The sequence below is a fragment of the Orycteropus afer genome, unplaced genomic scaffold (genome assembly GCF_000298275.1).
Source record: "Orycteropus afer afer isolate SDZICR_OR568_19922 unplaced genomic scaffold, OryAfe1.0 scaffold00384, whole genome shotgun sequence".
Classification (NCBI taxonomy): Eukaryota; Metazoa; Chordata; class Mammalia; order Tubulidentata; family Orycteropodidae; genus Orycteropus; species Orycteropus afer.
Window position 1 is genome coordinate 1101829 of NW_006921971.1, and position 13534 is coordinate 1115362.

Consider the following 13534-nt stretch of genomic DNA (forward strand, 5'->3'; position numbering starts at 1 on the left):
GAGCAGGAGGCAGAGCTGGACCCCAAGGTTGAGGGGCTTTCACCCAGCCCCTAGAGCCTGGCACTTTGAACTTGGACTTAAAGCCTCCAAACTGTAAGAATAGACTGTTTGCTAAGGCCGTCCATTGGTGGTATATTCCTGTCAGAGTGGCACCAGGGAACCAGCACAGACACCTAGGTGGTTTCTGTCTTTTTGCTACTGTAAATAGTGCTGCAGTGAACATGGCTATGCATGTAGCTGCTCTTGCCATGGCTCTCACTTCTTTAGGATATATTCCTAGTAATGGGATTGCTGGATCAAATGCTATGAGGGTGCCTCTTTCATTTCTAACTTCAGTAAGTCGTTATGTTGTCAGGTGCTGTTGCGTCGATTCTGTACATGGTGACTGTGCAGCAGAAGGAAATACCGCCCGGCCCCGCACCGTCCTCACAGTTGTTGCTGTGCTTGTGCCCGTGGTCACAGCCCATATGTCAGTCCATCTTGCTGAGAGTCTTCCTCGTTTTCGCTGACCCCCCGTGTTACCAAGCATGGTGTCCTTCTCCAGGAACTGGCCCCTCCTGATAGTATGTCCAAAGGACGTGAACTATCCCTGCACCCCAGGAGCGTTCTGGGTATACTTCTCCCAAGACTGGTTTGTTCTTCTGGCAGTCCGTGGTAGATTCAGTATTCTTCGCCAGCACCACAATTCAAAGCCATCAGTTAGTTCATCTTCGGTCTTCCTTATTCATTGCCCCATTTTTGCATGCAGGTGAAGCAATTGAGAGTGCCACGGCTTGGGTCAGATCACCTGCATCCTCACATTGATGTATTTGCTTGCTAACACTTTAAAGAAGTCTTTTGCAGAAGATTTGCCCACTGTGTAATACATTATTTGGTTTCCTGCTTCCATGGGCACTGATTGTGGATCTAAGGAATGTGAAATCCTTGACAACTTGTCTTTTTGCCATTTATCATGTTGTTTATTGGTCCAGTTACAAGGATTTTAGTTTTCTTTATGTTTGAGGTGTAATCCAGACTGAAGACTGTGGTCTTGATCTTTATCAGTAAGTGCTTCAAGTCCTCTTCACTTTCAGCAAAGTTGTATCACCTGCATATCACAGGTTGTTGATGAGCCGTCCTCCAATCCTGATGCCACATTCTTCTTCATATAGTCCAGCTTCTCAGATTATTTGTTCAGCATACAAATTGAATAACTATGGTGAAAGGATACAACCCTGATATACTTCCCTCCTGATTTTAAACCTGATTTTATCCCCTTGCTCTGTTGGAGTGACAGCCTCCTGGTCTATGTACAGGTTCCACATGAGCACAGTTAGGTGTTCTGGAATTCCCATTCTTCTCAGTGTTAACTGTAATTTGTTATGATATTTACAGTCAAATGCCTTTTCATAGTCAGTAAAACGGAGGTAAACATCTTTCTGGTATCCTTGGTTTTCATTCAAGATCCACCTGACATCAGCAATGATGTCCCTCATTTCACATCTTCTCCTGAACCTGGCTTGAATTTTCTGGCACGTCCCTGTCTATTTATTGATACAACCGTTCTTGAATTATATTCACCAAAATTTCATTTGTGTATGATATTAATGATAGGGGCGTGCTGGTGGTGTAGTGCCTAAGGTTTGACTGCTAACCAGAAGGCTGGTGGTTCAAACATACCCGCCACTCCTCAGAAGGAAAACTGGGCAATCTACTTCCATCGAGATACTGCCTCGGAAACCCAAGGAGGGATCGCTGTGAGTCAGGACCACCTTTATGGCAGTGAGGTTTTTTATTTTTGTTTTGTTTTTTTATATTAATGATGTTGTTTGATAATAACCACATTCTGTTGGATCACCCTTCTTTGGGATGGGCACAGACATGGGCTCTTGTAGGTGACTGGCCAGGGAGCCACCGTCCACATTTCGTGACTTCCCTGAGTGAGCACTTCACGTGTTGCATCTGTCTATTGAAACACCTCAACTGGGTCTTCCTGGGGCTGTGCTTTCCACCAGGGTCTTCAGTGCAGCGCGAACGTCATTCTTTACCATCGATTCTGGATCATACGCCACCTCCTGAAATGGGTGGACGCCGAACAGTTACTTTGGTACAGTGACTCTGTATATTCCTTCCATCTTCCTTTGATGCTTCCTGCATCTTTCAATATTTTGCACATGTTGTTGTTGTTGTTATGTACCATTGAATCGGACCTGACTCATAGCGACCCCCCTTGGGTTTCCAAGGCAGTATCACTACGGAAATAGATTGCCCCATCTTCCTTCTGAGGAGGGGCTGGTGATTTTGCACATAGAATCCTTCAATCAAGGCTTAAAAGTTTTCTTCAGTTCTTTTGGCTTGAGAAATGCTGAGTGTGTTCTTCCCTTTGGGTTTTCTAACTTCAGGTCTTTGCACACTTAATTATAATACTCTGCTTTCTTGAGCTGCCCTTTGAAATCTTCAGTTCAGCTTTTTTATTTCATCAATTCTTCCATTCACGTTAGCTGTTCTGTGTATAAGAGCCAGTTTCAGATCCTCTTCTGACATTCATTCTGGTCTTTTTCTCAAGCGTGTCATCCTTGGTGTCCTCCCACAACCTGTCTGCTCTTTGGTTGGAAGTGTGCACTGTGTCAGATCTAGTCTGCTGAGTCTCTAAATGCAGGTGGGATGTGCATGTGGGCAGACTTCGTTTGGTTCTTGTGGATTTTTTTCTGTTTTCTTCATCTAGGAAGGAGCTCTGCTGGCACAGTTGTTAACGCATTTGACTACTAGCCAAAAGGTCGGTGTTTCAAACCCACCATCCCATCCATGGGATAAAGATGGGGCGTCTACCATAAAGGTTTACAGCCTTGGGAGCCCTGTGAGGCAGTTCTGCTCCATCCTAAGGGGTCAGTGTGAGTTGAAATCAACTCAGTGACAATGGGTTTGGTTTGGGGTATAATCAAGAGTTGTGCTTTTATTCTCATGGACTTGTTTTAATTTTTTCCAGCTTGAACTTGCATATGAGCAACTGATGGTCTGTTCCTACATCAGCCCCTCACCGTGTTCTGATGATGACTTTGAGTTTCTCCATTGTCTCTTTCTTCTTGGAGGCAACAGACCAGGAAGCCATCTGGAGGTGTCGGTGGTGTGATTTGGAGCAGCTTGAGGGGGGAGACAGATGAGGAAGCCGGCTGGGGGAGACAGCAGTACAGTTTGAAGCAGTTGAGGGAGGAAACAGACCAGCATGGGGTGGTTGGCAGTTTGGAGCAGCTGAGGGAGACTAGGAAGTGAGCGGAGCGGTTTGGAACGACTGAGGGCGACCAGGAAGTGAGCGGAGTGGTTTGGAACGACTGAGGGCGACCAGGAAGTGAGTGGAGCGGTTTAGAACGACTGAGGGAGACAGACTTGTCTGTCAGTTTGTCCTGCTGTGCTGGCGTGCGTGTGGCAGTGAGGCTGGAGGCTATGCCACTGGTGTTTCAAATGCCAGCGGGGTCACCCATGGTGGACAGGTTTCAGCAGAGCTTCCAGACTAAGACAGACTTGGAGACGAAGAGGCCATAAACTTTTCAAAGAATTGGCCAGTGAAAACCTTATGAATAGCAGTGAAACGCTGTCTGATATATTACTGGAAATCTTTATGAGTCGCCCTCAAACTGTCCTATAGAGTGCAGAAGATGAGCCCTTCAGGTCGGAAGGCTCTCAAAATATGACTGGGAAAGAGCTGCCTCCTCAGAGTAGAGCTGACCTTCACGATGTGGATGGAATAAAGTTTTCGGTACTTCCATTTACTGATGTGGCACGACTCAAAACGAGAAAAACACTGCAGACATCCATTAATAATTGGAATGTACGAACTATAAATCTAGGAAAATTGGAAGTTGTCAAAAATGAAATGAAACGCATAAAGATCGATATCTTAGGCATTAGTGAGCAGAATGGACTGGTTTTGGTCATTTTGAATCAGACAACTATATGATCTATTATGCTGGGAATGACAAATTGAACAGCAATGGCATGACATTAATTGTCACAAAGAATGTTTCAAGATCTATCCTGAAGTACAGTGCTGTCAGTGATAGGATAATATCCATACGTCTACAAGGAAGATCCATTACTACTACTATATTATTCAAATTTACGCACCAACCACCAAAGCCAAAGATGAGGAAATTAAAGACTTTTACCAGCTTCTATAGTCTGAAATTGACTGGACATGCAATCAAGATGTGTTGATTATCACTCGTGATTGGAATGCAAAAGTTGATAACAAAGAAGAATCACCAGTAGTTGGAAAATATGGCCTTGGTGAAAGAAATGACACTGGTGGTCGCATGATAGAATTTTGCAAGACCAACGACTTATTCATTGCAAATACCTTTCTTCAACAACACAAAACAGTGGCTATACACGTGAACTTCACCAGATGGAGTACACAGGAGTCAGATTGACTACATCTATGGCAAGAGGTGTTGAAGAAGCTCGATATCTTCAGCCAAAACAGGGCCAGGAACTGACTGGAACAACCATCAACTCCTCATATGCAAGTTCAACTTGAAGTTGAAGACAATTAAAACAAGTCCACAAGAGCCAAAATATGGTCTTGAATATATCCCTCCTGAATTTAGAGGTCATCTAAAGAATAGATATGCACTGAACACCAATGACTGAAAACCAGAGGAATTGTGGGATGACATAAAAAATACCATCCATGAAGAAAGCAAGAGGTTATTAAAAAGATAAGAAAGGAAGAAAAGACCAAAACGGATGTCAGATGAGACTTTGAAACTTGCCCTTGAACAGAGAATAGCTAAAGCAAATGGAAGAAATAAAAAGATAAAAGAGCTGAATAAAAGATGTCAAAGAGCAGCTTGAGAACACACAGTCAGTTGTTACAATGAAATGTGCAACGACCTGGAATTAGAAAACCAAAAGGAAAGAACATGTTCAGCATTTCTCAAGCTGAAAGAACTGAGGGAAAAATTTAAGCCTTGAGTTGCAATATTGAAAGATTCTATGGGCAATATATTGAACTATGCAGGACACGTCAAAAGAACATGGATGGACATGGCCATGACTCAGCAGACTGCATTCAGCTTTCTCATGCTGATGGTTTCCCTCATCCAGGATGATGGTCTTTGTCCTGTCCAAGGCTTAATACAAGTGCCTCTATTGAAAAAACAAAAAAGAAAATGGATGGAATACACAGAGTCACTGTACCAAAAAATTGGTCAATGTTCATTCATTACAAGAGGTGGCATATAATCAAGAACCGATGGTATTGAAGGAAGAAGTTGAAGCTGCACTAAAGGAATAATTGGAGAAAAACAAGATTCCGGGAATTGATGGAATACCCTGAGATGTTTCAACAAATGGATGTCCCACTGGAGGCACTTACTCGTCTATGCCAAGAGATTTAGAAGACAGCTACCTGGCAAACTGACTGGAAGAGATCCATATTTGTACCCATTCCAAAGAAAGGTGATCCCACAGAATGTGGAAATTATCGAACAATATAATTAATATCACACGCAAGTAAAATCTTACTGAAAGTAATTAAAAAACGGTTGCAGCAGTATATCGACAGAGAACTTCCAGAGGTGCAAGCTGGATTCAAAAGGAACATGGAATAAGGGATATCATAGCTGATGTCAGATGGATCTTGGCTGAAAGCAAAAAAATACCAGAAAGATGTTTACTTGTGTTTTATTGACTGTACAAAAGCATTTTTTGCTTTTGTTATGATCCATTGTGTGGGTCATAACAAATCATGTATAACATTGAGAAGAATGGAAATTCCAGAACACTTAATTGTACTCATGAGGAACCTGTGCGTAGCCCAGGAGGCTGTCATTCTAACAGAACAAGGGGATACTGCATGGTGTAAAATCAGGAAAGGAGTGCCTCAAGGTTGGTGTATCTTTTCACCATACTTATTCAGAGTATATGCTGAGCAAATAATCCGAGAGGCCAGACTGTATGAAGAAGAGTGTAGCATCAGGATTGAAGGAAGATTAGTTAACAACCTACAATACACAGATGACACAACTCTGGTGAAAGTGAGGATGACTTGAGGCAGTTACTGATGAAGATTAAAGACTACAGTCTATATAGTATGGATTACATCTCAACATAAAACAGAAATCCTCACAACTGGGCCAAGAAGCAGCAACATGATAAATGGAGAAAAGATTGTAGTTCTTGAAGACTTCATATTGCTTGGTTTTACAGTGAGCGCCAATGGAAGCAACAGTCGAGACAGCAGAGGATGTATTGGATTGGGCAAATCTGCTGCAAAAGACCCCTGTCAAGTGCTGAAGAGTAAAGATGTCACCTTGAAGACTAAGCTAACCCAAGCCATGGTATTTTCAGTCACCTCATATGCATATGGAAGCTGGACAGGGAATAAGGAAGACCGAAGAAGAGTTGATGCTTTTGAGTTGTGGTGCTGGCGGAGAACGCGGAGAGTACCCTGGACTGCCAGAAGAACTAACAAATTGGCCCGGGAAGAAGTGCAGCCAGAATGCTCCTCAGAAGGGAGAATGGCCAGACTTCGGCGCACCTATTTTGGTCAGCTACTTTGGTTGTTAGAAGGGACTGTTCCCTGGAGAAGGATACCATGCTTGGTAAAGGGGAGGGTCAATGAGAAAGTGAAAGGCCCTGGTGAAATGGATTGACACGGTGGCTGCAATGATGGGCTCAGATATAGCAGGGATCATGGGCTGGTGCAGGACCAGGCAGGGTCTCGTGTTGTGCGTAGCGTCGCTGTGAGTTGAAGGTGACTTGATGGCACCTAACAACAACAACAGTAACTCTTCCCGCCCATTTAACTCCCGTTTATTCTACCTGAAGTCTACTTGTATAGTTACCATTTATGTTGTTTTTTAAAAAAGTATTTGCAATAAATAAATCGTGGGTCATAACAGAATTCTGTTTTGTGATGTTTGGCGTCATTTCTGTCACCAGGACCATATTTTCCTGCTACTGATCCTTCTCCATTTCTGATTTTCACATTCCTGTTGTCACTAATAATCAATGCATCCTGACTGCATATTTGATCTATCTTAGACTGTGGAAATTGGTAAAAAATCTTCAATTTCTTCATCTTTGGCATTAGCGATTGGTGTGTAGATGTGAATATGTCATATTAACTGGTCTTCCTCGTGGGCATGTGGATATTTTGTTACTACAGACAGGCTTGTACTTCAGAATAGATCTTGAAATGTTCCTTTTGACCAGGTGTGTGATGTTGTTACTCTTCAGGGTGTCATCCCCACCATAATAGATTATATGATTGGTTCGCAAAGGAGAGTCATTTCCACTGACGAGTGCCTGGGACATCTATCTGGACGCATCCTACTTCATTTTTGACACCTTCCTGTTTTCCTAGATTCATACTTTGTATATTCCACATTCTCATTAGTAATGGCTGTTTGCAGATGTTTCTTCTCACTTTGAGTTACGCCACATCAACAAATGAAGGCCAGCCTTCTGGTCCCCGGGAAGGTGTGGGGTGTAAGGGAAAATGACATCTTCCTGGTGACCAGCCGCCGGTGTGTGCGCTGGTACAGTCTTAGGTGAGCAGTGCCTGTTATATGGTTCCTGCCCCAGTCAGAACACTGCTTGCAGTAATTCAAAATGGCTGCACCAGGCTGGCCAGTTTACAGCTCACGCTCTGTAAGTCTCTTTGTTCAGTGTCTTCCAATCAGTGTTAGACCTTCTTCTTCATCCTTTCCTTTGAAGCTCAGGGCCAGGTTTATCATCTGTGTCTGTTTCATTTGGTTTCTGGGGTCTTTGTTGTAGAGAGGCTGGGTAGCATGTCTGCCTGGGCCGCCATCTTGTCAACTCTTTTTATAAAATCTTCATGAGTTTATTGTAAGAGACTTACTTGAGGAGACAGATTAACCTGCCAGTGATTTATGCTCTCTTTGTGTTGCATTTCAGTCCACAGGGTTACAGAAATGCTTCCTCTGTTTACTCGTGCTGCTGGGATTACGTCCGTGTCTTACGGAAGCTGTTTTGAAACTCCACTCCAATTGTGGATGTAATAACAGAGTAGTACTCTCCACTGTTGGTGGTGGGGCAGTTAGCACGCTCTCAGGCTCATCTTCAGAACTGAGCCATTGGGTCGTGATGGAAAGCAGGGCCCAGGGGCTGAGCTGAGCGGTAAGGGTGTCGCACAAAGGCAGTATTGGGCTGACGCCGCGGGATGGTATGTGGATGAGGTGGGAGCCTAGGTTGTGAGTGTAAGTTTGTATATAAAAAGCAACACGAGTCTGAGTCCCAGAATTAAGGAGTCATTGAATCTCACTTCCTCTTCCCACTTCTCCATCATATGGGATGCCAGCTGTCCACAGGGCAGCTTCTCTCTGTAATGCTAGCCTTCCAGAGCCGGGGCAGAGCTCACAGTAAGGACAGACGGCCAAACAGGCAGATGCCAGACAAGGGCTAACCGCCCAGAGCTGGGGCAGAGCACACAAGTCAGAAGGACACCATTCGTCAGACGGCCACACAGGCAGGTTCCCCCCGCCTGAAGTCTGGGGAGTCCACGTGGCACCCTGGCTTTGACCTGCTGGCTGCAGGTTCAGGGTTTTCCTTCTGAATGTTACTCGCACACTCAGGGCCTCCCCTGAGCTCCCTCACTTGCACTTCTAGTTTCCACTACTCCGTTGGGTTTGGCATATTGGCTGGACTGATTCAGCACTCACAGGGAGTCCTGTACGTACAGTTACAGATGTATTGGAGCCAAAAGATACCAACCGGGATTGCGGTAAGGAAGAGACGTGAGCAGGTGTGGGAGGGTTCCCAGCCAGCTTCCAGCTCCCAAAGGGGCGTGTGGCCTCCCCTCCCCACGAGGAAGCTCCGGAGGCACCCGCTCAGCGCTTTGCCCACACAGTCCTGGTCACGCTCGCTGCGTTCACGTGATGAGCTCCGGCCTCCTCCCGAGAGCAGTTGTCTCTGCATGGGCCAACCCCGCTCCCTAGCACAAACACACAGTGTGCGCCAAGGTTTCAGGTGGACACTTGAGTCACTGGCAGGGTGACAGAAACCAAGGACAGAATGCTTCCCGTTGTCACAGAGAGAAGGTGAGTTGAAGGCAGGAGGTGACGATTATACAGAGGGAGTTGGTAGCGAGGCTGGTCACCAGGAGAGGGAAGGAGCAGAAATGACGGCGGACATTCAGAAGCAGAGGGCGGCTGGTTCACGACACCGAGCCCACCTGCTCCAGACCCTCAGTGCCGTGGTCCTTCCTTGCAGAGCCCACACCCAGAACATACTTCCTGGGTGGGGTATGTGTGTCAGGGCGCCATGTTGAATTCCCAGCCTGTGGGCGCTTTGTCCTGGTATTTGGAGCAGGTGCTTTCAGCGGCCCTGGTGAAAGACTTAACCCCATTGAGGAACATGTCTGAAGTGAGACTTGAGGTGCAGGTGCACTTTGACGCTGGTGCACTTTCATGCCTTCAGAATGGCATTGGGACACTACGTGGAAGCCTAACTCTGCCCCTGTCCTTTGTCCTCACCCTGAGCCCAGGGCACGCTTGAGAACTCAGGGCTATCTGGACGAGGACTAGGGGAGACCAGACCCAGCAGTCAGTCAGCATACGGGTGTGCCCCCCACCCAGAAGGAGCTGGAGGCGTTCATCACCTGTTTGGTGCTGGTACAATCGGTGTTGCGGGTTCACACAGCCCTGTGTGACTGCAGTTGGATGGGCTGGCTTAGAAGACTACCTTCCGTTTTCTCCTTTTTGGTAGGATGAGATCACATACCTCTGCAAAGTCTAGCTTCATGAAAGCTCTGTGTTGGTGGTTTTTTTGAATATCACTATGTGCTCAGTTGGCATTCAGTGACCATTCTAGGTACTGGGGATGCAGCAGGAAACAAAGAGGCTAAGTCTCCGCCCTGACGGAGCTTGCGTTTAAGTGACAGAAAACAGAAAATAAAGAATAATCAGTTCCCTCATTTGATGAAGAACCCACGAGCTTCTCTCTGTGGACATCTGTGTGGTTCCTGTTGGTCTCTGAAGTCGTCTTTGCCGTGTCAGTTGCCGTCGAATCGACCCGCAACTTATGGCGACCCCGTGTGTGCAGAGTAGAACTGCCCTGTGGGGCTTTGGAAGGGTGACCTGCCGGAAGCAGATCTGCAGGCCTCTGGGTGGATTCGAACCCCCAGCCTTTCGGTTAATAGCCTAGGGTTTAACTGCACCACCCATGGACCAGGAAGTACAAGCTATGGTTTGAAGAACAGTCACCCACGGGAGGGTGGTTAAGTGCTTTTCACCGTGTGTCCTTTGTCACAGTACACATGGAATGCTGGTTGGGGATGAATGGCCTTTAGCATCGTCATAGGCTTGTCATTCCGGCTCAGCCACCGTGTAGCTCTGTGTCTTTGGGCCGGTGGTCCAACCTACGCAAGCAGCAGTTTCCATAGCAGTAACATGCAGACGGGTGTATGAGGCTTCTCGCAGGGTCAAATAAGGGCCAGATGACGCACTTAACACACGTGTTAAGGCGTGTTGTCGGTCCAGGACATGCTGGCTGTCGTCATAGCTTAGACTCTGAAGCACACACTGTAGGACTGTGGGGTCGCAGAGTGGGAGGGACCCCACTTCCAGGACTGAAGACACTGATTGTGTCTTCTGGTGGCCCCAGCGCACAGCCGTGTACTGTGTCCTTGTGCTCACAGGAGTCCTTGACCGCGTTGCTGAAGCAGCTAGAGAAGGAGAAGCGGAGCCTGGAGACCCAGGTGAAAGACTACGTGGTCCGACTGGAGCAGGAGTCGAAGGTTCGTCCGCCGCCGCCTCGGGCCGTGCTTCGCGGCGACCGCATTTCAGCACGTGCTCCGCAAACCTGTAGCGGGTGCTGACCGCCACAACATGCTGGGGAAAACCGTGTTCCAGACTGTCCACATGGGTCATGTCCCCGCAGTACATGTCCGCTTGGCTGGGCCCTGGGTCCTATTGGTGGTTATGCAGTCATGTCACCAGCCTGTGATGTGATCAGATGTGACGGTCTAGTCACTCGTAAGGGGGTTACTCCACCCTTACTCGGCCACAGTCCTGGTCCCAGGGAAGGGGAGTTTCCACGGGGTGTACCCACATCGCCTTTTATCTTAAAACAGATGAAAGGAGAGATGAGGGCAGAGAGGGAGGGACCTCATTACCACCGAGAAAGAAGCCCTAGGATTGGAGCTCACCTTGGGGCTTGGACCTGTGGGTGGGGAACCTTCTAGAACCGGGAGACAGACAGCCAGCCTTGCTTAGGGCCAGTGCTCTGAATTCTGATTCGGGGCTCTTCAACTGTGAGGTAGTAAGTTTCTGTTTGTTAAAGCCACCCCTTTGTGGCAGCACCAGAGAAGGAGGACAACTCTTTAAATAAAACAGGGTGGAGTCAGCAGTAACGGGCAGTCACCTTGCTAATATTGCCGCTTTGAGCTTGTATCGTGCCTTTACTTTGTATCTGTCCTTTAGGCTTACCACAAGACCAACAGTGAGCGTCGCATGTACCTAGCTGAAATGTCACAGGTATCGTTTTTCTTCCAAATTTTTAACAGTTTCCTATTACTACATGTTATATATTTCACTTTTCTAGGTTTTTTGGTTTGGTACGGTTTGCTTTGATGAAGAAACACACAGATTGAAATTTTGGGAGAAAAGGCCCCAAGGTTCTAAATATCACAGGGTGGAAAGAAAAATATATAACTCTTACAAAGAGGTGAAAAATGGAGTTAAAACATTTTCCCAAATTAAGAAAACATTTCTCATATTTTCTTCATTAGTTCTTCTTTTATGTAGGCTCATAGCTGCTTAAATTCAAACAGATAAGCAGTTAGCCGTGTGTCTGTGATGTTCAGAGCACCTCACTTTGTGGGTGTGATGAAAGCTTTCAGACGCAGCAGCTCTGTGCCGGAATGCGTGAGCTCACAGTTCACAGCAGGCCAGGAAGGGGGTCTGTAAGTGATGATGGGATGGTGCGCGTATCTCCCACTCCTTCGTTTGCCTTTCAGTTGTATTTCTGTCGTGGCTGACATGACAGAGTTTGTCCTTTTGGTATCATCAGAGATCATTATATTCATGGTTTCTGATGTCATAGTTAAAAAGAATGTTCACCTTAAAGGTTCTTAATTTTCAGCTCATCTTTTTGGATATTGATACTCGCTCCTCACTTAACAACACAGTCAGGTTTCAAAGACCAGGTCCTTGTGTGGAAATCGGTGTTAGGCAAAAATGGAAGATGACTACATCACATCACACAATGGAGGATGGTTACATCATTACATAACCGCCAAATGACATCATCACACAGCTGGACAGTTACATCATTACATAACTGCCAAGTTTCATGATAACATAACTGCCAACTTTTGTAATTATGTAACTCTCGTCATTATGTAACTGCCAAACCACTGAGAACCATGGCCCAGTCAAGTGGGCACAGCCTTAACCATCACAGCCACGGTTACTCTCACCTCACACCTTAGCATTTATTACTGCCATGAATCATTAATGGAAAAACCAGTCAGAAGGTATGTTTTTAACTATTGTTGTAAGTGTGAAATGTTGGGTAATGAGATAGTTGCTAAGTCAGGAGTGGGTGTATATGGCTTCATATTTGACATTTAAAATTTAATTTAATCCTTATTGACTTGATTTTGCTGTATGTGTTAAGATTAGAATGTTGCTGTCAGGTGCCATGGAGTCAATTTCAACACACAATGACCTGTGTAACAGAGCTGAACCTCCCCATAGGGTTTTCTAGGCTGTAATCTTTATGGGAAGGACCCCTGTTTATGGAAAGGACCGTTCAGCTGCTAACCAAAAGGTTGATAGTTCAAATCCACTAGTTCCTCCATGAGAGGAAGATGTAGCACTCTGCTTCTGTAAAGACTGACAACCTTGGAAACCCTGTGGGGCAGTTCCACTCTGTCCTCTAGGGGCGCTGTGGGTCAGAATCGAATGACAGCAAGGGGTTTAGCTTAAGGGTTTTAGTTTATAACCCTGAACAAACCATGGGGAGTTTTGTTCTCTAATTACACAGAATCACTGAATATGCAAGCAAAACGTGCAAAGGGCACATGGGGAAGGCCTGTTGTAACAGTTTCCCAGGAAGACATGAATCCCCCAGCACTGGCGTTCATGAGGACCTCCATGCTGGCCTGAATCTTGGCCCTGAACATCAAAGCTGGCTCTGACGTGGGGATTCTGCAGCGGTTGGGACGGCCGCTGAGTGGTCAGCGGTTCTTGTTCTGCTGCAGAAATCACTGAGCCCTGGGGGGTAGCTAGAGCTCTTGGCAGGTCTGCTGCTTCTCGTTCTGCTGCTGCCTCAGTAGCTTTGCTTCACACTCAGTCTCTGTTTTGTCTGAAACTGTTTTTCTGGTCTCAGGAGTCTTCTCATTGACCAAGTGTGTTACAGCACTGGCACTGGTTTGCAGGAATACCAAAGCCCAAACCAAACCTGCTGCAGTCCTGTCAGTTACAGCTCACAGCGCCTCTAGAGGACAGAGTGGAACTGCCCACAGGGTCTCCAAGGCTGTCAATCTTCACAGAAGCAAAGCCCAAACCACACCCACTGCCGTGGAGTC

The 13534-nt window shown here is 46.3% G+C and overlaps 1 protein-coding gene across 1 annotated transcript in view; it reads left to right on the forward strand.

Annotated features, from left to right (window-relative positions):
• The window catches only part of LOC103207646 (spermatogenesis- and oogenesis-specific basic helix-loop-helix-containing protein 2-like), a 137454-nt gene that overhangs the window by 21671 nt on the left and 102249 nt on the right, over nt 1-13534 (forward strand). The window contains exons 5-6 of the mRNA XM_007953293.1: nt 10640-10738; nt 11424-11477. Coding sequence (XP_007951484.1) covers nt 10640-10738; nt 11424-11477 — 153 coding nt within the window. The remainder of the gene's footprint in view (nt 1-10639; nt 10739-11423; nt 11478-13534) is intronic.